We start from the raw sequence: 23962 nt of genomic DNA on the forward strand, positions 1-23962 counted from the left end.
GGTCCCCAGATGCAACAATCAACGCCCTGAACACCGCCCGATCCCCAATCTGGTAGTTATCGCCCCAACCATCTACCGGACGAGGGCGCCGGCGGTGGGGTGAGTCCCCGTGGTAACGGTCCTGGACGACAGGGGCGGGTGGTAACGACCCCCTCAGCCACTCCGGTAATGGAAACGCCTTTTATGTTAGGGGCAAGGGGATTAGGGGGTGTTAAGGGGGTGCTAGCAGGCCCCACGGACACCAGCAGGGGACACCCACATTCCCACCTTGTTGATCAGACCCAACGTATACGGTACAGGTTATGTGTACTTACTTTCATTCGACTCATTTGCGTTTCTATTTCCCACCTGTGTCCTCTCGTCCTGCTTTCTCTCAGTTGGAAAATACTATCTTGTCCACTTTCTTTATTCTCCCTCTCAGTATCTTGTATGTGGTGATCATTTTCCCTCTGTTCATTCTGTCCTCTAAGGGTGCAACATTGTGTTCCATGAGCCCAGCCTCACGGGTTAACCCTCTTTCTCTGGCACCAATCTTGTCGAAAACCTCTTTACTTTTTCCATTTTGGCTTTATGGTAGTGGCTCTGATGGTGGTGGTGGTAGTTGTGGTGATGGTGGTAGTTGTGGTGGTGGTGGTAGTTGTGGTAGTGGTGGTAGTTGTGGTGGTGGTGGTAGTTGTGGTGATGGTGGTAGTTGTGGTGGTGGTGGTAGTTGTGGTGGTGGTGGTAGTTGTGGTGGTGGTGGTAGTTGTGGTGATGGTGGTAGTTGTGGTGATAGTGGTAGTTGTGGTGGTAATGGTAGTTGTGGAGGTGGTGGTAGTTGTGGTGATGGTGGTAGTTGTGGTGATGGTGGTAGTTGTGGTGGTGGTGGTAGTTGTGGTGATGGTGGTAGTTGTGGTGGTGGTGGTAGTTGTGGTGGTGGTGGTAGTTGTGGTGATGGTGGTAGTTGTGGTGATGGTGGTAGTTGTGGTGGTGGTGGTAGTTGTGGTGGTGGTGGTAGTTATGGTGGTGGTGGTAGTTGTGGTGATAGTGGTAGTTGTGGTGATAGTGGTAGTTGTGGTGATAGTGGTAGTTGTGGTGATAGTGGTAGTTGCGGTGATGGTGGTAGTTGTGGTGATGGTGGTAGTTGTGGTGGTGGTGGTAGTTGTGGTGGTGGTGGTAGTTGTGGTGGTGGTGGTGGTAGTTGTGGTGATGGTGGTAGTTGTGGTGGTGGTGGTAGTTGTGGTAGTTGTGGTGGTGGTGGTAGTTGTGGTGATGGTGGTAGTTGTGGTGGTGGTGGTAGTTGTGGTGATGGTGGTAGTTGTGGTGATGGTGGTAGTTGTGGTGGTGGTGGTAGTTGTGGTGGTGGTGGTAGTTGTGGTGATGGTGGTAGTTGTGGTGGTGGTGGTAATTGTGGTGATGGTGGTAGTTGTGGTGATGGTGGTAGTTGTGGTGATGGTGGTAGTTGTGGTGGTGGTGGTTGTTGTGGTGATGGTGGTAGTTGTGGTGATAGTGGTAGTTGTGGTGGTGGTGGTAGTTGTGGTGATGGTGGTAGTTGTGGTGGTGGTGGTAGTTGTGGTGGTGGTGGTAGTTGTGGTGATGGTGGTAGTTGTGGTGATAGTGGTAGTTGTGGTGGTGGTGGTAGTTGTGGTGGTGGTGGTAGTTGTGGTGATGGTGGTAGTTGTGGTGATAGTGGTAGTTGTGGTGGTGGTGGTAGTTGTGGTGATGGTGGTAGTTGTGGTGGTGGTGGTAGTTGTGGTGATGGTGGTAGTTGTGGTGATGGTGGTAGTTGTGATGGTGGTGGTAGTTGTGGTGGTGGTGGTAGTTGTGGTGGTGGTGGTAGTTGTGGTGGTGGTGGTAGTTGTGGTTGTGGTGGTAGTTGTGGTGATGGTGGTAGTTGTGGTGGTGGTGGTAGTTGTGGTTGTGGTGGTAGTTGTGGTGATGGTGGTAGTTGTGGTGGTGGTGGTAGTTGTGGTGGTGGTGGTAGTTGTGGTGGTGGTGGTAGTTGTGGTGGTGGTGGTAGTTGTGGTGGTGGTGGTAGTTGTGGTTGTGGTGGTAGTTGTGGTGATGGTGGTAGTTGTGGTGGTGGTGGTAGTTGTGGTGATGGTGGTAGTTGTGGTGGTGGTGGTAGTTGTGGTGATGGTGGTAGTTGTGGTGATGGTGGTAGTTGTGGTGGTGGTGGTAGTTGTGGTGATGGTACTGGTGGTAAGATCAGTAGTGGTAATAGCAGAGGTGACGTCCGTGGTACTGTGTTGACTAAGCAACCCGTCCTCATTAGCAAGGAGCCAAATGATCGCTACTCCACCCATCGAACCACCTGTTTATGAATGAAAAACTACTTACAATACACTGCCGTAGCTCAGTCGATTAAGGCAGTGTCTGGGATGCTCCCGGACGCAGGTTCGAATCCTCATCACGGCCCCTTGTGGATTTGTTCATTAAACTACTCACAACGTCATCCACGTCCTGTCCTCAGGTCCGCACCTCTGTAAACTTGTCTGTCTCTGATGTAACTCTGTCATTCACTACACACATGCTAAAAATGTCACAGCTAAATACATAGATACACTCGCAAGTTGACGCGTCTATAGACCTTCCGCTTGGGCTGGTAGCGTGGCGGCCTCGCTCCTTTGCAGGCCAGCGTTCCATTCCCGATGTCACATGTGGCGAGGCACTGTTCCTTCACTCTTGTTCCAGCGCCTGTCCTGTCTTCGTGTCCCTTCCAAGTGCACCATACTGGCTCACCACTTTGTCCTGACAAGCAAGGATGGCGTGTCTAGAGATCATTGCACAACACCCACATCCAAGTGCTTGTTGAAAACTCTGCAACTTACAAATGTCAGCAATAAAGATGACACCTGCAGGACAGATGCCACCACTGCCACCCAGAGTGTCGAGGCAGCAGGTGCTGGCCACGATCCAGGCGCCGGAACAGCTTGTGCTCGCCGGCTGTTCCTGACTCCCTCTGAAGTACGCCTTACATGTAATTAGCAACAGTAAATCCAGGTTTTACCAGGCTTCCCTTCCTGCCTCTCCCTACCTACTCCATCCCCCCAGCATCCATCCCTCCCACAGCTCTCCTCTCCCACACACACTCAGCCTCCCTCCCGCCTCCAGCACAGAGGCACAGGGCCGGTGTAGGTGCCAAGGACAAACGGTGGGTCATTTGCAATAGAGAAGCCCACCTGTCGGCTAGGGTTCGATACCACTTTGGTAATTGTTTTGTGTGTGTTTGTGCGTGTGTGTGTGTGTGTCTGCCCCTCTCTCTCTCTCTCTCTCTCTCTCTCTCTCTCTCTCTCTCTCTCTCTCTCTCTCTCTCTCTCTCTCTCTCTCTCTCTCTCTCTCTCTCTCTCTCTCTCTCTCTCTCTCTCTCTCTCTCTCTCTCTCTCTCTCTCTCTCTCTCTAACCAAACTCACACAACAAAAACATTCTTCTAACTTTTAAATGGCTCTAAAAGTAACTTTCTCTGGACGAAAGTATAAAAATATAAACTTTGAGGGTTTCGCCTCCACAGAGTTCAGCGTCTCAAAGTTGCGTAATAGAGAAATTAATAAAGTATCTCCAAGGAGTTATTTACTGGTTTAAATTTGAATACTGTGAAGTGTGTGTGTGTGTGTGTGTGTGTGTGTGTGTGTGTGTGTGTGTGTGTGTGTGTGTGTGTGTGTGTGTGTGTGTGTGTGTGTGTGTGTTTGTACGTGTGTGTGTGTGTGTGTGTGTGTGTGTGTGTGTGTGTGTGTGTGTGTGTGTGTGTGTGTGTGTGTGTGTGTGTGTGTGTGTGTGTGTGTGTGTTTGTACGTGTGTGTGTGTGTGTGTGTGTGTGTGTGTGTGTGTGTGTGTGTGTGTGTGTATGTGTGTACTCACCTAATTGTTCTCACCTAATTGTGCTTGCGGGGGTTGAGCTCTGGCTCTTTGGTCCCGCCTCTCAACCGTCAATCAACAGGTGTACAGGTTCCTGAGCCTATTGGGCTCTATCATATCTACACTTGAAACTGTGTATGGAGTCAGCCTCCACCACATCACTTCCTAATGCATTTCATTTGTCAACCACTCTGACACTAAAAAAGTGCTTTCTAATATCTCTGTGGCTCATTTGGGCACTCAGTTTCCACCTGTGTCCCCTAATGCGTGTGCCCCTTGTGTTAAATAGCCTGTCTTTATCTACCCTGTCGATTCCCTTGAGAATCTTGAATGTGGTGATCATGTCCCCCTAACTCTTCTGTATTCAAACGAAGTGAGGGTTAATTCTCGTAGTCTCTCCTCGTAGCTCATACCTCTCAGCTCGGGTACTAGTCTGGTGGCAAACCTTAGAACCTTTTTCAGTTTAGTCTTATGCTTGACTAGATATGGACTCCATGCTGGAGTCGCATACTCCAGGATTGGTCTGACATATGTGGTATATAATGTTCTGAAAGATTCCTTACACAAGTTTCTAAAGGCCGTTCTTATATTAGCCAACCTGGCATATGCCGCTGATGTTATCCTCCTGATATGAGCTTCAGGGGACAGGTCTGGCGTGATATCAACCCCCAGCACTCTTTGTCATATAACGCTTTGAAACTACTGACGGTCTTGGCCTCCACCACCTTCTCACCTAACTTGTTCCAACCGTCTACCACTCTGTTTGCGAAAGTGAATTTTCTTATATTTCTTCGGCATCTGTGTTTAGCTAGTTTATATCTATGACCTCTTGTTCTTAAAGTTCCAGGTCTCATGAAATCTTCCCTATCGATTTTATCAATTCCTGTTACTATTTTGTATGTAGTGATCATATCACCTCTTTTTCTTCTGTCTTCTAGTTTTGGCATATTTAATACCTCTAACCTCTCCTCGTAGCTCTTGCCCTTCAGTTCTGGGAGCCACTTAGTAGCATGTCTTTGCACCTTTTCCAGTTTGTTGATGTGCTTCTTAAGATAAGGGCACCATACAACCGCCGCATATTCTAGCTTTGGCCTTTGTGTGTGTGTGTGTGTGTGTGTGTGTGTGTGTGTGTGTGTGTGTGTGTGTGTGTGTGTGTGTGTGTACTCACCTAGTTGTGCTCGCGAAGGTTGAGCTTTTTTGGCTCTTTCGGCCCGCCTCTCAACTGTCAATCAATTATTTATTTGCGTAGCTTCATGAGGTTGATCCCTTTGGCTTGAGAACAGGTTTTTAGGGGTCATGCTGCTTCTGGGGTGGGGGGATGGAGGAGGGTTAAGGGGGTTGTGGAGTTAAGGGAGGGGGGGAATTGTTAGGGAGCCGGAGGGATATGGTTAGAGGAAGGGGTAGATGGTATGAAATGGGTGGGGACAGGAAATGGAAGGTAAGGGGGAGGTTGGGTAATGGGGGTTGACATGGGAGGGGGATGTGGAGTAGGGGGAAGGGGAAGATAGGAGGGGGGGCGTTGCAGCATCCGGCACTCAGTGTTCCCTTGGAGATTTAAGTCTGGTGTTTTCTTCCTGGTATTGGGAGAGGAAGTGGAATGAGATGGTTGAGGGGGGGGGGAGGGGGGAGGGGGGGAGGGGGTCAAGAGGGGAGGAGGGTGAGTGTCCACACAGTCTCTCAACCAAATTGTATTTCCCAGCTCATGTTTTTGGCAGTCTTAGCTCTTGGTCTACGGCTCCTATAGCTGCCAGTAGTCATGGTCAGCTATACTCCCTGCATGCTCTCAGGGGCTCACGACAACAATGTTGGTACTAGTCGTTCTCTCTCTCTCTCTCTCTCTCTCTCTCTCTCTCTCTCTCTCTCTCTCTCTCTCTCTCTCTCTCTCTCTCTCTCTCTCTCTCTCTCTCTCTCTCTATGTGGTTCAATCCCCGACCGTCCACAAGTGGTTGGGTACACCATTCCTTTCCCTCCGTCCCATCCCAAATCCTTATCCTGACCCCCTTCCCAGTGATATATTGTCGTAATGGCTTAGTGCTTTCTACTGGTGGTTCCTTTCCTCTTCTCTCTCTTTCAGTGCACGTGTGTGTGTGTGTGTGTGTGTGTGTGTGTGTGTGTGTGTGTGTGTGTGTGTGTGTGTGTGTGTGTGTGTGTGTTTGTGTGTGTGTGTGTGTGTGTGTGTGTGTGTACTCACCTAGTTGTACTCACCTAGTTGTGTTTGCGGGGGTTGAGCTCTGGCTCTTTGGTCCCGCCTCTCAACCGTCAATCAACAGGTGTACAGATTCCTGAGCCTATCGGGCTCTGTCATATCTACACTTGAAACTGTGTATGGAGTCAGCCTCCACCACATCACCCCCTAATGCATTCCATTTGTCAACCACTCTGACACTAAAAAAGTTCTTTCTAATATCTCTGTGGCTCATTTGGGCACTCAGTTTCCACCTGTGTCCCCTTGTGCGTGTTCCCCTTGTGTTAAATAGACTGTCTTTATCTACCCTATCAATCCCCTTCAGAATCTTGAATGTGGTGATCATGTCCCCCCTAACTCTTCTGTCTTCCAGCGAAGTGAGGTTTAATTCCCGTAGTCTCTCCTCGTAGCTCATACCTCTCAGCTCGGGTACTAGTCTGGTGGCAAACCTTTGAACCTTTTCCAGTTTAGTCTTATCCTTGACTAGATATGGACTCCATGCTGGGGCTGCATACTCCAGGATTGGCCTGACATATGTGGTATACAAAGTTCTGAATGATTCTTTACACAAGTTTCTGAATGCCGTTCGTATGTTGGCCAGCCTGGCATATGCCGCTGATGTTATCCGCTTGATATGTGCTGCAGGAGACAGGTCTGGCGTGATATCAACCCCCAAGTCTTTTTCCTTCTCTGACTCCTGAAGAATTTCCTCTCCCAGATGATACCTTGTATCTGGCCTCCTGCTCCCTACACCTATCTTCATTACATTACATTTGGTTGGGTTAAACTCTAACAACCATTTGTTCGACCATTCCTTCAGCTTGTCTAGGTCTTCTTGAAGCCTCAAACAGTCCTCTTCTGTTTTAATCCTTCTCATAATTTTAGCATCGTCCGCAAACATTGAGAGAAATGAATCGATACCCTCCGGGAGATCATTTACATATATCAGAAACAAGATAGGACCGAGTACAGAGCCCTGTGGGACTCCACTGGTGACTTCACGCCAATCGGAGGTCTCACCCCTCACCGTAACTCTCTGCTTCCTATTGCTTAGATACTCCCTTATCCACTGGAGCACCTTACCAGCTACACCTGCCTGTCTCTCCAGCTTATGTACCAGCCTCTTATGCGGTACTGTGTCAAAGGCTTTCCGACAATCCAAGAAAATGCAGTCCGCCCAGCCCTCTCTTTCTTGCTTAATCTGTGTCACCTGATCGTAGAATTCTATCAAGCCTGTAAGACAAGATTTACCCTCCCTGAATCCATGTTGGCGATTTGTCACGAAGTCCCTTCTCTCCAGATGTGTTACCAGGTTTTTTCTCACGATCTTCTCCATCACCTTGCATGGTATACAAGTCAAGGACACTGGCCTGTAGTTCAGTGCCTCTTGTCTGTCGCCCTTTTTGTATATTGGGACCACATTCGCCGTCTTCCATATTTCTGGTAGGTCTCCCGTCTCTAGTGATTTACTATACACTATGGAGAGTGGCAAGCAAAGTGCCTCTGCACACTCTTTCAGTACCCATGGTGAGATCCCATCTGGACCAACCGCCTTTCTAACATCCAGATCCAGCAGGTGTCTCTTGACCTCCTCTCTCGTAATTTCGAACTCCTCCAAGGCCGCCTGGTTTACCTCCCTTTCTCCTAGCACAGTGACCTCACCCTGTTCTATTGTGAAGACCTCCTGGAACCTCTTGTTGAGTTCCTCACACACCTCTCTGTCATTCTCTGTATACCTGTCCTCGCCTGTTCTAAGTTTCAATACCTGTTCTTTCACTGTTGTTTTCCTTCTGATGTGACTGTGGAGTAGCTTTGGTTCGGTCTTGGCTTTGTTTGCTATATCATTTTCAAAAATTTTCTCTGCTTCTCTTCTCACCCTGACGTACTCATTCCTGGTTCTCTGGTATCTCTCCCTGCTTTCTGGTGTTCTGTTATTCCGGAAGTTCCTCCACGCCTTCTTGTTCAGTTTCTTCGCTTCCATACATGCCCTATTATACCATGGATTCTTTTGTTGCTTCTCGGATTTTTCCCTTTGGGCCGGGATGAACCTGTTTACTGCCTCCTGACACTTTTGGGTAACATAGTCCATCATACCCTGTACAGACTTGTCTCTGAGGTCTGTGTCCCAAGGTATTTCACTTAGGAAACTTCTCATCTGTTCATAATTCCCCTTTCGGTATGCCAGCCTTTTGATTCCTAGTTCTTTTTGGGGGGAGATAAGTCCTAGCTCTACCAGGTACTCAAAGTTCAATACACTGTGGTCACTCATTCCCAAGGGCGCTTCCATCTTAACTTCCCTTATATCCCATTCATTTAGGGTAAATATCAAATCAAGCATTGCTGGTTCATCTTCTCCTCTCATTCTTGTTGGCTCTTTGGTATGCTGGCTTAGAAAGTTTCTTGTTGCCACGTCCAGCAGCTTAGCTCTCCATGTTTCTGGTCCTCCATGCGGGTCTCTGTTCTTCCAATCTATCTTCCCATGGTTGAAGTCTCCCATAATTAGTAGTCCAGATCCATTCCTGCTAGCAACAGAAGCTGCTCTTTCTATTATGTTAATGGTGGCCATGTTGTTTCTATCATATTCCTGTCTAGGTCTTCTGTCATTTGGTGGTGGATTATATATGACTGCGACTATAATTTTTTTCCCTCCATTTGTTACAGTACCTGCTATGTAGTCACTGAAACCTTCACAGCCCTGAATATCCATCTCCTCAAAATCCCAGCCTTTTCTTACCAGCAGAGCTACACCACCCCCACCTCTTCCTTCCCTCTCTTTCCGCATAACATAATAGTCCTGCATAATAATAATGTGTGTGTGTGCGTGTGTGTGTGTGTGTGTGTGTGTGTGTGTGTGTGTGTGTGTGTGTGTGTGTGTGTGCGTGTGTGTGTGTTTGTGTGTGTGTGTGTGTGCGTGTGTGTGTGTTTGTGTGTGTGTGTGTGTGTGTGTGTGTGTGTGTGTTTGTGTGTGTGTGTGTGTGTGTGTGTGTGTGTGTGTGTGTGTGTGTGTGTGTGTGTTTGTGTGTGTGTGTGTGTGTGTGTGTGTGTGTGTGTGTGTGTGTGTGTGTGTGTTTGTGTGTGTGTGTGTGTGTGTGTGTGTGTGTGTGTGTGTGTGTGTGTTTGTGTGTGTGTGTGTGTGTGTGTGTGTGTGTGTGTGTGTGTGTGTGTTTGTGTGTGTGTGTGTGTGTGTGTGTGTGTGTGTGTGTGTGTGTGTGTGTGTGTGTGTGTGTGTGTGTGTGTGTGTGTGTGTGTGTCAGGAAGCAACCTCAACTTGTGCTGTGACACTATTCCATTTACTGACCACCTGTAAGCCTCCTTATCTCCCTTCCCTCCATCGTCACACCTGTCTGTCTGTCCCCGACAACCGTCCCTCTATCCCCCCCCCCCTCCCCCCCAACCACCTGTCTACCTCCCGTCAGCCTCCAGACCACCAAACAACAAATCAACCATCCTTAATCCCCTTGTAAACAACTGTCTAGGGGAAAAATATCCGAGTCAGGTTTCCCCTGTCAACTACGAACTTACTGTTATAACAGCGACTTTTTTTAGGGAAATTTTAGCGACTCGAGGAAGTTTTCTCCCTAGTGGGTTCCCCTCTGGCCCTGAAAGTTGCCACAAGGACGCATTTTGTGGCGGGGAAAGAAAATACTGTGGGGGGTAAAATGGAGAATAACCTGTAGCTATATATTTGTTGCTTTCTCTGTGTTGTTAGTTGTGTGGGGGGGGGGGTTGTGTGTCCATATATAGCTGTGCTTGTAGTGGGGTCGAGCCTCGGCTCATGGGCCCCCTTCCTTCCTTCCTTCCTTCATTGCTGTAAGTCGTCGAATATGATTTTTCAAAAGTTATTTTTGTCATATTTCTTTTTAAACCCCTGTGTTGAGTGATGGGTCAACTATCTCCAACTAATCTAACTCATCTCTAACTCATCTCACTCTATCTCTAAATCATCTTACTCAATCTGTAAGTCATCTAATCCTTGTCATGTCGTTCACTTTGTACCCATAATCCAACCTTCTCCATTTTATATATTTCACTACATTAACTCTTTTAAACCTTCTGGTAATTCTCGTGTTGCCCCTCTGTGTTGTCACCCAGCAGAATATGTCGCCAGAACGCGCCTCCCAGCATGACCTTAACCCAGTTTGCATCTAAGATAAATTTGTGTTGAAATTGAAAATTGAAATTGAAATAAGTTTATTGAGGTAAAATACACACAAAGGGATGAGGTAGCTCAAGCTATTCTCACCCCACTCAGTACAACGTGTTAATACATACATAGACACACATCACAAATAAACACATTACCAAACATTCCGAGAGATAAACATATACATTTCCTCCTTCACAAGTAGTATGGTATCAGACGTACACACAAATACTTTTATGACCTAGGTATACTGTATAGACAATTTAATTTGTGTTGGAGTTTTTGAGTGACACACATAAGGCCAGGAGCTGGTCAGGCTGAGATGAGATGCCTGGCAAGAATGAGGGCCATGAGGAGGAAATGGTAGCTGAAGAGAAAGGGAAATGAAGTGTATTGAAGAGAAGAGGAAGGAGGGAATTATCAGGGGAAAAAGTACCAAGCCATTACGACTATATAGCACTTGCAATGGATCAGGATAAGGATTTGGGATGGGACATGGGAGAGGGGAAAGGAATGGTACCCCCACTACTTGTGGAAGGTCGGGGATTGAACGCCGACCTGTATGGTCGGTATACTGTGGACAGGTATGGTTTGTGTGGGGTCTATACAAGGGGGGGGGATGATTCCCCCCTGCAAGCACATAACATAATGGTCCCTCTTGTTACCGGGTTAACAACCTGTTACAAAGTTGTTACGACTTACTGTACAGTTTTGATGACGTGTTAGAAACTTGTTACAACTTGTTAGGTCGTTATTATAACTTGTTCGAATGTTGTAGGAACGTTGTATTTTCGTCCTGTGCTTGGTGGGATCGTGTTTGTATTTTGGAGGATAGAAGTGTTTGTGTGTGTGGAAGAGAAGGGTGTTTGTGTGTGTGTGTGGAAGAGAAGGGTGTTTGTGTGTGTGTGTGGAAGAGAAGGGTGTTTGTATGTGTGGAAGAGAAGGGTATTTGTGTGTGTGTGTGGAAGAGAAGGGTGTTTGTGTGTGTGGAAGAGAAGGGTGTTTGTGTGTGTGGAAGAGAAGGGTGTTTGTGTGTGTGGAAGAGAAGGGTGTTTGTATGTGTGGAAGAGAAGGGTGTTTGTGTATGTGTGGAAGAGAAGGGTGTTTGTGTATGTGTGGAAGAGAAGGGTGTTTGTGTATGTGTGTGGAAGAGAAGGGTGTTTGTATGTGTGGAAGAGAAGGGTGTTTGTGTATGTGTGGAAGAGAAGGGGTGTTTGTGTATGTGTGGAAGAGAAGGGTGTTTGTGTGTGTGTGGAAGAGAAGGGGTGTTTGTATGTGTGGAAGAGAAGGGTGTTTGTGTGTGTGTGTGGAAGAGAAAGGTGTTTGTGTGTGTGGAAGAGAAGGGTGTTTGTATGTGTGGAAGAGAAGGGTGTTTGTGTGTGTGTGTGGAAGAGAAGGGTGTTTGTGTGTGTGGAAGAGAAGGGTGTTTGTATGTGTGGAAGAGAAGGGTGTTTGTATGTGTGGAAGAGAAGGGTGTTTGTGTATGTGTGGAAGAGAAGGGTGTTTGTGTGTGTGTGTGGAAGAGAAGGGTGTTTGTATGTGTGTGGAAGAGAAGAGTGTTTGTGTGTGTGGAAGAGAAGGGGGTGTGTGGAAGAGAAGAGTGTTTGTGTGTGTGGAAGAGAAGGGTGTTTGTATATGTGTGTGTGGAAGAGAAGGGTGTTTGTGTGTGTGTGGAAGAGAAGGGTGTTTGTGTGTGTGGAAGAGAAGGGTGTGTGTGGAAGAGAAGAGTGTTTGTGTGTGTGGAAGAGAAGGGTGTTTGTATATGTGTGTGTGGAAGAGAAGGGTGTTTGTGTGTGTGTGGAAGAGAAGGGTGTTTGTGTGTGTGGAAGAGAAGGGTGTGTGTGGAAGAGAAGAGTGTTTGTGTGTGTGGAAGAGAAGGGTGTTTGTATATATGTGTGTGGAAGAGAAGGGTGTTTGTGTGTGTGTGTGTGGAAGAGAAGGGTGTTTGTGTGTGTGTGGAAGAGAAGGGTGTTTGTGTGTGTGGAAGAGAAGGGTGTGTGTGGAAGAGAAGAGTGTTTGTGTGTGTGGAAGAGAAGGGTGTTTGTATATATGTGTGTGGAAGAGAAGGGTGTTTGTATGTGTGTGGAAGAGAAGAGTGTTTGTGTGTGTGGAAGAGAAGGGTGTTTGTATGTGTGTGTGGAAGAGAAGGGTGTTTGTATGTGTGTGTGTGGAAGAGAAGGGTGCTTGTATGTGTGTGGAAGAGAAGAGTGTTTGTGTGTGTGGAAGAGAAGGGTGTTTGTATGTGTGTGTGGAAGAGAAGGGTGTTTGTATGTGTGTGTGTGGAAGAGAAGGGTGTTTGTGTGTGTGGAAGAGAAGGATGTTTGTGTGTGTGGAAGAGAAGGGTGTTTGTGTGTGTGGAAGAGAAGGGTGTTTGTATGTGTGTGGAAGAGAAGGGTGTTTGTGTGTGTGGAAGAGAAGGGTGTTTGTATGTGTGGAAAAGAAGGGTGTTTGTATGTGTGTGGAAGAGAATGGTGTTTGTATCTGTGAGAGAGAAGGGTGTTTGTATGTGTGGAAGAGAAGGGTGTTTGGTTTGATGTTTGTTTACTGTGTGTAAAGGCGGCGTGTTTTCGTATGTTGACAAGAGGGTTGTATATGTATCCTCTCTTCTCATTCACCTGTCCTCTTCCTCCTCCGCGCTCTTCTCCTCCTCCTTTATCTTCTTTATTTATTCCCCCTCTCTTTCACTATTGCTTTAATCCCTTTCAGTCTCGTTTAGCCTCCTCTCTACTTTCCCACTATACCCGTAGAGAGGGGGGAGGGAGGGAGAGGGGCGTGGGAGGGGAATGGAAGGAGAAGGAGAAGAGAATTAGAGGAGAATGTCAAGGAGATGGAGAAAGAAGGTAAGTAGAATAGTGTTATTGAAGCAGTGAATGGAGAGGGAAATGAATGAAGAAAAAGAAAATAAGAGAGAAAGGGAGAGGAAGAGAAGAAGGGAAAAGGGGGAAGAGGAAGGAAAGAGGTGAGGAGAAAGAGCGGAGGAGGAGGAGAAGGGGGTGGCAGAGGCCAGAAGGAGCTGTGTAGGAAAATTAGCAGAAATTACCATAAAAAGAGTAATTAATCTCTCTTATGACATCATTTACAACTATTCCACAACTCTTGAGGGATAATTACAACTCCCCCCCCCCTCCCTTCCCCCACTCCCCCCACTGGCTCACAACTGTGGCTTTATATATATATATATAATGAACTAAGTTCAAAACATCAAGTTTTTTCTGTTCTCTGCTGCGCCGTAATCGTGGCTCTAAGTTGGGCATCGGGGAGGCATTCTGTCTCCTATTGTTGGAACTATTTGAAGTGTTTTTTTCCTTCCAAAGGCGTTTAGTGCACCTTTGGACAGAAGTTATAAATACAAATAATCAGTGTTTGTAAATCTTGGGAAGATGTTTAGCTCATGAGTGTAATTAGTTGTGACCAATGGGGGGAAAAACTAGCTGAGTAATTTGACCAGATTTAAATTAGCACTTTGCTAGTTTAATTAGTTTACTATTGACCCACCCGCCCCCCCCCCACGCCCCCCCCCACCAGCATGTGAGTTGTGGTGGTGGTGGAGTGGAACTGAACGCCAGTGTTCATGCTGAACACTCTACGTGCATGCTGAGCACTCTACGTGCATGCTGAACACTCTACGTGCATGCTGAACATTCTACGTGCATGCTGAACATTCTACGTGCATGCTGAACATTCTACGTGCATGCTGAACATTCTACGTGCATGCTGAACACTCTACGTGCATGCTGAACATTCTACGTGCATGCTGAACATTCTACGTGCATGCTGAACATTCTACGTGCATGCTGAACATTCTACGTGCATGCTGAACACATTCCTGCAGCATTGGTGAGAATTATATACATGGGAATTCTTGGGTTTGGTCTCAAGTTCCATCAAATAGCCATACAGGGCGTGGGAAAAGTTGTGATTTTCAGTGTTAACATTGACTTTAATGCCCCAGACGAGGCAGTACAAGATATGTGTAGTGACCCTAACTCTCCCGTTGTTAGTGTTTGAGACAGTTAAATGTGTCTCACAAGTGTCTTACAAGTGTCTCATCAGCCTCTGGGAACAAGGATCAGGACGAACAACCTAGCGGGTTCTATTCCAATTGGAGAGGGAGAGAGAGAGAGAGAGAGAGAGAGAGAGAGAGAGAGAGAGAGAGAGAGAGAGAGAGAGAGAGAGAGAGAGAGAGAGAGAGAGAGAGAGAGAAGAAAAAGAAGCCTTTGAGAGAAAACGAGAGTTTTCCTTGCCCAAATTAAATGAGTCTTGGTGTAATTACAGTGAAAGAGGTAATTAACCTGGATGACGCATGCAAATCACTTGAAATAATTACCTTGTTATCATCGAAATCAGGTCGTTTGGTAAGGTGAGGCGCTGGTTAGTGAGACGCTACGTTTATCTAAATGCTGCGCTTTCTTGTGTGAGGAAATGTGTGTATGTGGCCAGGGGGTGGGAGGGTTGTAGGAGTGTGGTTGTGGAGTGGGGGGAGAGTGTGGGGGTGTGGGGGAGTGTGTGGGGGAGCGTGTGGGGGAGTGTGTAGGGGAGTGTGTGGGGGAGTGTGTGGGGGAGTGTGTGGGGGAGTGTGTGGGGGAGTGTGTGGGGGAGTGTGTAGGGGAGTGTGTGGGGGAGTGTGTAGGGGAGTGTGTGGGGGAGTGTGTGGGGGAGTGTGTGGGGGAGTGTGTGGGGGAGTGTGTAGGGGAGTGTGTGGGGGAGTGTGTGGGGGAGTGTGTAGGGGAGTGTGTGGGGAGTGTGTGGGGGAGTGTGTAGGGGAGTGTGTTGGGGAGTGTGTGGGGGAGTGTGTGGGGGAGTATGTAGGGGAGTGTGTGGGGGAGTGTGTGGGGGAGTGTGTAGGGGAGTGTGTGGGGGAGTGTGTGGGGAGTGTGTGGGGGAGTGTGTGGGGGAGTGTGTGGGGGAGTGTGTAGGGGAGTGTGTGGGGGAGTGTGTAGGGGAGTGTGTGGGGAGTGTGTGGGGGAGTGTGTAGGGAGTGTGTTGGGGAGTGTGTGGGGGAGTGTGTGGGGGAGTATGTAGGGGAGTGTGTGGGGGAGTGTGTGGGGGAGTGTGTAGGGGAGTGTGTGGGGGAGTGTGTGGGGAGTGTGTGGGGGAGTGTGTGCGGGAGTGTGTGGGGGAGTGTGTGGGGGAGTGTGGGAGTGTGTGGGGAGTGTATGGGAGTGTGTGTGTGGGAGTGTGTGTCGGGAAGTGTGTGGGGGAGTGGGTGGGAAAATGTGACCAGGAGTGTGATGTGGATCTCACCAAAGTGAGCACATCTTCATGTGCTCACCTTTATGTTCTTTGTCCTCATCTTCAGGGTCGAGCATCACCTCCTAAGCCCCGCCTCTTGAACTATAGACTCTATAAACCAATGACTTTTCTCATTTTTCTAATAATGTGTATGTACAACATTCCGTACTATTAGCTTCAATGGCTTCAAACACGTTCAGTTGATTTCGTTCTAATTTGCGTCTAATTTCCATCTGTGTTCCCTCGTTCTGTTGTTTCATACTTTTGAATACTGTTTTTTTGTCAAACTGTTCAATTCCGGTTAGAATGATTTATGTCGTAATCATGTTCCCTTCATATCTTCTTTTTCCTCTCCAGTGTGGTAAAGTCCAGAGCTTATAGCCCTTGCGGCTAAGGAACAAATTTTGTGCATACCTTTGTATTTTTAATATATATATATATATATATATATATATATATATATATATATATATATATATATATATATATATATATATATATGTATATATATATATATATATATATATATATATATATATATATATATATATATATATATATATATATATATATATATATATATATATATATATATAATGAGTCCATGCCGGCGCTGCACACTCGAGAGTGGGTCTCGCGTACGTTGCACAAAGTATCCGGGAATCTCGTTTATTGTCAAAATTCCTGAAGGTTATATGGACGTGTGCCAAACTGACATATTGATAATGGTCCAAGTGCTGGGCCTCAACGCCCACCTCATAACACCGACCAACCCCTAAACAGTGACCTCTCTCCCCCCGGTGGCGGCGCCGTAGGACGCACCTGGAACAAGAAGGAGGGCAGTTCGTCGTGGTCGCCGCCAGAGTTCAGCGAGGCGCTGGCCAACAACATCACCGTCATGGAGGGAGAGACGGCCGCCCTTCCCTGCGTCGTCACCAGACTCAGAGGACGCTCGGTGAGTGTTGGGGGGACGTGGGGGACTTCTGGTGGAGGTGGGGGACTTCTGGGGGAGGTGGGGGACTTCTGGGAGAGGTGGGAGGAGGTGGGGGACTTCTGGGAGAGGTGGGAGGAGGTGGGGGACTTCTGGGAGAGGTGGGAGGAGGTGGGGGACTTCTGGGAGAGGTGGGGGACTTCTGGGGGGATGTGGGGGCTTCTGGGGGAGGTGGGGGACTTCTGGGAGAGGTGGGGGACTTCTGGGGGGAGGTGGGGGACTTCTGAGGGAGGTGGGGGACTTCTGGGAGAGGTGGGGGACTTCTGGGGAAGGTGGGGGGACTTCTGGGAGAGGTGGGGGACTTCTGAGGAAGGTGGGGGACTTTTGGGAGAGGTGGGGGGAGGTAAGGAACTTCTGGGGGGAGGTGGAGGACTTCTGGGAGAGGTGGAGAACTTCTGGGAGAGGTGGGGGACTTCTGGGAGAGGTGGGGGGACTTCTGAGGAAGGTGGGGGACTTCTGGGGAAGGTGGGGGACTTCTGGGGAAGGTGGGGGACTTCTGGGAGAGGTGGGGGACTTCTGGGAGAGGTGGGGGACTTTTAGGAGAGGTGGGGGACTTCTGGGGGAGGTGGGGGACTTCTGGGGGGAGGTGGGGGGACTTCTGGGGGGAGGTGGGGGACTTCTGGGAGAGGGGGTACTTTTAGGAGAAGTGGGGGACTTCTGAGGGAGGTGGGGGACTTCTGAGGGAGGTGGGGGACTTCTGGGAGAGGTGGGGGACTTCTGGGGAAGGTGGGGGGGACTTCTGGGAGAGGTGGGGGACTTCTGAGGAAGGTGGGGGACTTTTGGGAGAGGTGGGGGAGGTGGGGGACTTCTGGGGGGAGGTGGAGGACTTCTGGGAGAGGGGGTACTTTTAGGAGAAGTGGGGGACTTCTGAGGGAGGTGGGGGACTTCTGGGAGAGGTGGGGGACTTCTGGGGGGAGGTGGAGGACTTCTGGGAGAGGTGGAGAACTTCTGGGAGAGGTGGGGGACTTTTGGGGGGAGATGGGGGACTTCTGAGAGAGGTGGGGGGACTTCTGAGGAAGGTGGGGGACTTCTGGGGAAGGTGGGGGACTTCTGGGAGAGGTGGGGGACTTCTGGGGAAGGTGGGGGACTTCTGGGGAAGGTGGGGGACTTCTGGGAGAGGTGGGGGACTTCTGGGAGAGGTGGGGGACTTTTAGGAGAGGTGGGGGACTTCTGGGGGGAGGTGGGGGACTTCTGGGGGGAGGTGGGGGACTTCTGGGGGGAGGTGGGGGACTTCTGGGGGGAGGTGGGGGACTTCTGGGAGAGGTGGGGGACTTTTGGTAGAGGTGGGGGACTTCTGGGAGAGGTGGGGGACTTCTGGGAGAGGTAGGGGGCTTCTGGGAGAGGTGGGGGACTTTAGGGGAAGGTGGGGGACTTCTGGGAGAGGTGGGGGACTTCTGGGGAAGGTGGGGGACTTCTGGGAGAGGTTGGAGACTTCTGGGGGAAGGTGGGGGACTTCTGGGGGAGGTGGGGGACTTCTGGGAGAGGTGGGGGACTTCTGGGAGAGGTAGGGGACTTTTAGGAGAGGTGAGGGACTTCTGGGGGAGGTGGGGGACTTCTGGGGGGAGGTGGGGGACTTCTGGGGGGAGGTGGGTGACTTCTGGGGGGAGGTGGGGGACTTCTGGGGGGAGGTGGGGGACTTCTGGGGGGAGGTAGGGGACTTCTTGGGGGAGGTGAAGGACTTCTGGGAGAGGTGGGGGACTTCTGGGAGAGGTGGGGGACTTCTGGGGGGATGTGGGGGACTTCTGGGGGGAGGTGGGGGACTTCTGGGGGAGGTGGGGGACTTCTGGAGGGAGGTGGGGGACTTCTAGGGGAGGAGGGGGACTTCAGGGGGAGGTGGGGGACTTCTGGGGGGAGGTGGGGGACTTCTGGGGGAGGTGGGGGACTTCTGGGTGAGGTGGGGGACTTCTGGGAGAGGTGGGGGACTTCTGGGAGAGGTGGGGGACTTCTGGGGAAGGTGAGGGACTTCTGGGGAGAGGTGGGAGACTTCTGGGAGAGGTGGGGGACTTCTGGGGGGATGTGGGGGACTTCTGGGAGAGGTGGGGGACTTCTGGGGGATTTGGGGGACTTCTGGGAGAGGTGGGGGACTTCTGGGAGAGGTGGGGGACTTCTATGGGAGGTGGGGGACTTCTGGGAGAGGTGGGGGACTTCTGGGAGAGATGGGAGACTTCTGGGAGAGGTGGGGGATTTCTAGGAGAGATGGGGGACTTCTGGGGGGATGTGGGGGACTTCTGGGAGAGGTGGGGGACTTCTGGGGGGATGTGGGGGACTTCTGGGAGAGGTGGGGGACTTCTGGGAGAGGTGGGGGACTTCTGGGAGAGGTGGGGGACTTCTATGGGAGGTGGGGGACTTCTGGGAGAGGTGGGGGACTTCTGGGAAAGATGGGGGACTTCTGGGAGAGGTGGGGGACTTCTGGGAGAGGTGAGGGACTTCTGGGGAAGGTTGGGGACTTTTGGGAGAGGTGAGGGATTTCTGGGGAAGGTGGGGGACTTCTGGGAGAGGTGGGGGACTTCTGGGAGAGGTGGGGGACTTCTAGGAGAGGTGGGGGACTTCTGGGGAAGGTGGGGGACTTCTGGGAGAGGTGGGGGACTTCTGGGAGAGGTGGGGGACTTCTATGGGAGGCGGGGGACTTCTGGGAGAGGTGGGGGACTTCTGGGAAAGATGGGGGACTTCTGGGAGAGGTGGGGGACTTCTGGGAGAGGTGAGGGACTTCTGGGGAAGGTTGGGGACTTTTGGGAGAGGTGAGGGATTTCTGGGGAAGGTGGGGGACTTCTGGGAGAGGTGGGGGACTTCTGGGAGAGGTGGGGGACTTCTAGGAGAGGTGGGGGACTTCTGGGGAAGGTGGGGGACTTCTGAGGAAGGTGGGGGACTTCTGGGAGAGGTGGGGGACTTCTGGGGAATGTTGGGGGACTTCTGGGAGAGGTGGGGGACTTCTGGGGAAGGTGGGGGACTTCTGGGAGAGGTGGGGGACATCTGGGGAAGGTGGGGGACTTCTGGGAGAGGTGGGGGACTTCTGGGAGAGGTGGTGGATTTCTGGGGAAGTTGGGAGACTTCTGTAAGAGGTGGGGGACTTGTGGGGGGAGGTGGGGGACTTATGGGGGAGGTGGGGGACTTCTGGGAGAGGTGAGGGACTTGTGGGGGGAGGTGGGGGACTTCTGGGAAAGGTGGAGGACTTCTGGGAGAGGTGGGGGACTTCTGGGAGAGGTGGGGGACTTGTGGGGGGATGTGGGGGACTTCTGGGGAAGGTGGGGGACTTCTGGGGGAGGTGGGGGACTTCTGGGGAAGGTGGGGGACTTCTGGGGAAGGTGGGGGACTTCTGGGGAAGGTTGGGGACTTCTTAGAGAGGTGGGGTCTTCTGGGAGAGGTGGGGGACTTCTGGGAGAGGTGGGGGTCTTCTGGGAGAGGTGGGGGACTTCTGGGAGAGGTGGGGGACTTTTGGTGAAGGTGGGTTACTTCTGGGGAAGGTGAGGGACTTCTGGGGAAGGTGGGGGACTTCTGGGAGAGGTGGGGGACTTCTGGGGAAGGTGGGGGACTTCTGGGAGAGGTGGGGGACTTCTGGGAGAGGTGGGGGACTTCTCGGGGGGAGGTGGGGGACTTCTGGGAGAGGTTCGGGACTTCTGGGGGGATGTGGGGGACTTCTGGGAGAGGTGGGGGACTTCTGGGGTAGGGTTATCAGGTCATTCAGAAGTACTACACAGCCTGCCAGCTCTCCTCTCCCTGTTTAAGAGTTGCCACATGGTTCTTCATCCCTGTGCTCATCTCTTCACATGTTCCGCTAGCCTCTCATTGTTGGCCTCATGTATCACCTTGCATGTTACGTAACTGGTGTGTGTGTGTGTGTGTGTGTGTGTGTGTGTGTGTGTGTGTGTGTGTGTGTGTGTGTGTGTGTGTGTACTCACCTAATTGTGCTTGCGGGGCTTGAGCTTTGGCTCTTTGGTCCCACCTCTCAACTGTCAATCAACTGGTGTGTGTGTGTGTGTGTGTGTGTGTGTGTGTGTGTGTGTGTGTGTGTGTGTGTGTGTGTGTGTGTGTGTGTGTGTGTGTGTGTGTGTGTGTACTCACCTAATTGTGCTTGCGGGGGTTGAGCTTTGGCTCTTTGGTCCCACCTCTCAACTGTCAATCAAGTGGTGTGTGTGTGTGTGTGTGTGTGTGTGTGTGTGTGTGTGTGTGTGTGTGTGTGTGTGTGTGTGTGTGTGTGTGTGTGTGTGTGTGTGTTTCAAGAGAATCAGCTCTGCTTTTCTATTTATTGAGAAACATTCTGAACAAACCCGGTGCCTCCATTCAGCCGTAGGTCCCAAGTGACAATATAAGACTTTGTAGGCCAACAAATGATTCATATATACTTGTATGTGCGCCGCTGACCACTTTAAGACTTTAAGATGTTGCATATATTAATAACTTGCACTGTAAACCTTGGTATTGTTACGCAATTTATATATGAATATAAATCAATGTATGCAGTTTCGCTCATCAAATATGTCATGGAGATAACACAATCTATATATGTAGTTATATCTTTCTGTGATATCATTCTGTCTCTTGGTGTTATATTGATTTGGATTTTCTCTTGTTTTATTCTGTTTTAATTCACGTGTTTATCTTCCTTTTTCTGTTTCGTTTGTTTAGTTGCTTCAGTGTTTTGTTCTTGCGTTCTTGTGGTTTGTTTGTTTATTATGATTTACTTCTCTGATTATCTCTCACTTCCTGTCTCTTGTCACCTGCTATCTTCCTCACCTTGTCTCTCCTTATCTCACCTGTTACTGCTCCTCACACCTGTGTCACCCGTTACTGCCCCCTCACACCTGTGTCACCCGTTACTGCCCCCACACACCTGTGTCACCCGTTACTGCCCCCCCACACCTGTGTCACCCGTTACTGCCCCTCACACCTGTGTCACCCGTTACTGCCCCCCCACACCTGTGTCACCCGTTACTGCCCCTCACACCTGTGTCACCCGTTACTGCCCCCTCACACCTGTGTCATCCGTTACTGCTCCTCACACCTGTGTCACCCGTTACTGCCCCACACACCTGTATCACCCGTTATTGCCCCCCACACCTGTGTCACCCGTTACTGCCCCCCACACCTGTGTCACCCGTTACTGCCTCCCACACACCTGTATCACCCATCACCACACGTGAGACAGAGAGGTCATTACTAATCAGACAGGTGTGTGTGCTTGACAGGTGTCGTGGATGAGACAGCGGGACCTCCACGTCATCTCCGCTAATCAACTCATCTTCACCTCCGACGACAGGTTCAAGGTATGGCATCTCACCTGAATGGATCTTCTCTCATCTATTATAACATCTCGGGGAAACTATGCCACCCACAACAGTTCCCTAACTCCCAGAGGACAATTTACTGCTAGGTCAAGAGGTACATCAGATGAAAGGGAACGTGCCTGATTTTAATTGTTCCTCCCCCTTCATGGGAATCGAACCCGGGATGCATGATTGTGAGTCGAGAGCGTCGACCACTGTGCCAGAGAAATCCTAATAATAATAAAATAATAATAATAATAATAATTAAATAATGGAAGCATTATTACCACAATTAAATAAGATAACAATTAAATAAACAATTAAATAAATCAATTAAATTTTATTTAATTAAATTAAATAAAATTAAATAAGCGGATATAATTTATATTCTGATCGGCTCTTAAATCACTGAATATGAACGAGATTGTATTGATTGTCATAACTGATGATATTAATGGGAAAACTGATTGTATCCTACAATGTACGCGATTATAGATTAATCTATTAGCATATTCGTACACGTTATTTTGATATTGCATTCATGTCAAATTATTTAATAATTTCCTTTTAAAATTATTCCTTCTATTTAATCATTTCAATTTTAGATTATACCATGTGTGTAGAATTTAAAAAAAAATATTTTATTTGAAATTTTATTGAACAATATTGGTTACATAAAAGGTACAAAGGTAACAAAGGTAATTGTGATTAGTTTTAGATTATTTCAAGCTCCTCAGATGTTGGGCAGGAAGGAAAAATGCAATGTGCATTTCTGTGGTGTATTTCCACACTGAGGTGCTTGGAAAAAAAATGCAGGCTGCTTTTGGGTCTCTTTTTTGTTTCGACGAGCCTAGAACCCTGAGAAAATTCGTGACATTTTAATCCCAGGGTCCAAGAAATAAGCTCATTGCAAAGTTGAGTTTGATCATTGGGAGTTCCCTTCGGCAACACGCTGGACCTTGGCTTTACTTCTAGTCAAACTGGAGAAATTTCTCTCAAGCTTTAGATCTCACTTCAAGTTTCCTCCTGAGCTGGAAATTGTTATAGAAGCATTTGCACTTATGGGAACAAAATGACACAATACTTGAATGACATGTTGATATCTGTCTCTCACTAGATATGTTGATATCTGTCTCTCACTAGATATGTTGATATCTGTCTATCACTAGATATGTTGATATCTGTCTCTCACTAGATATGTTGGTATCTGTCTCTCACTAGATATGTTGATATCTGTCTCTCACTAGATATGTTGATATGTCTCTCACTAGATATGTTGGTATCTGTCTCTCACTAGATATGTTGATATCTGTCTCTCACTAGATATGTTGATATCTGTCTCTCACTAGATATGTTGATATCTGTCTCTCACTAGATATGTTGAGATCTGTCTCTCACTAGATATGTTGGTATCTGTCTCTCACTAGATATGTTGAGATCTGTCTCTCACTAGACGACATGAGCACATCTTAGAGACACGGGAGACGTCCCCCCCCCCCACCCATCCCCTGTCAGAAGGCCGTGTGCCCAATTGTTCTTCATCAGTAGTAACGTGGGCTGTATTTAACCATTTAACAACCAGCTACCTCGTTAAACCAGCTAAACCCTTCACTGTTCGAATAAACCAATAACTCTCCATCCCTCCCCCCACTGCTAACTACCCTAGCCACTGTGGCCTTCGTTAGACCTCAGGTCGTCGTTAGACCCAGGTCGTCGTTACACCCAGGTGGTCGTTCACTCTCTCTCTCTCTCTCTCTCTCTACAACAGGTGAGGATGGATAACGAGACGTCGTCGTTCACTCTGGAGATCGTAGCTGCCCTCACTAACGACTCTGGGGTCTATGAGTGCCAGATCAACACACGACCCAAGCTCTCGCGCCCCGTCACCCTCAGAGTCCAGGGTGAGTCAGTGGGTATGAGGTGAGGACACGAGGGGTGAGCCAGGGTGAGTGGAAGTGTGAGGTGAGTGTGAGGAAAGACTTGGCGTGACGATAAGGTGAGTCAGAGGCGCTGGGAGGCTGAAGATATCATTTTTGGGTTTTGGATAATGTTGTCCTGGGTGACATAGGGGGTGACACAGGGGTGACACAGGGGTGACACAGGGGTGACACAGGGGTGACACAGGGGTGACACAGGGGGGTGACACAGGGGTGACACAGGGGTGACACAGGGGTGACACAGGGGTGACACAGGGGGGTGACACACGGGTGACACAGGGGTGACACGGGGGGTGACACAGGGGTGACACAGGGGGGTGATACAGGGGTGACACAGGGGTGACACGGGGGGTGACACAGGGGTGACACAGGGGGGTG

The 23962-nt window shown here is 49.4% G+C and overlaps 1 protein-coding gene across 1 annotated transcript in view; it reads left to right on the forward strand.

Moving 5' to 3' along the window:
• Window positions 1–23962, forward strand: part of LOC138373334 (uncharacterized) — a 77024-nt gene that overhangs the window by 24932 nt on the left and 28130 nt on the right. The window contains exons 2-4 of the mRNA XM_069339527.1: window positions 16211–16350; window positions 21570–21647; window positions 23416–23556. Of these exons, the coding sequence (XP_069195628.1) occupies window positions 16211–16350; window positions 21570–21647; window positions 23416–23556 (359 nt within the window). The remainder of the gene's footprint in view (window positions 1–16210; window positions 16351–21569; window positions 21648–23415; window positions 23557–23962) is intronic.

The sequence above is a fragment of the Procambarus clarkii genome, chromosome 42, assembly GCF_040958095.1.
Source record: "Procambarus clarkii isolate CNS0578487 chromosome 42, FALCON_Pclarkii_2.0, whole genome shotgun sequence".
Lineage (NCBI taxonomy): Eukaryota > Metazoa > Arthropoda > Malacostraca > Decapoda > Cambaridae > Procambarus > Procambarus clarkii.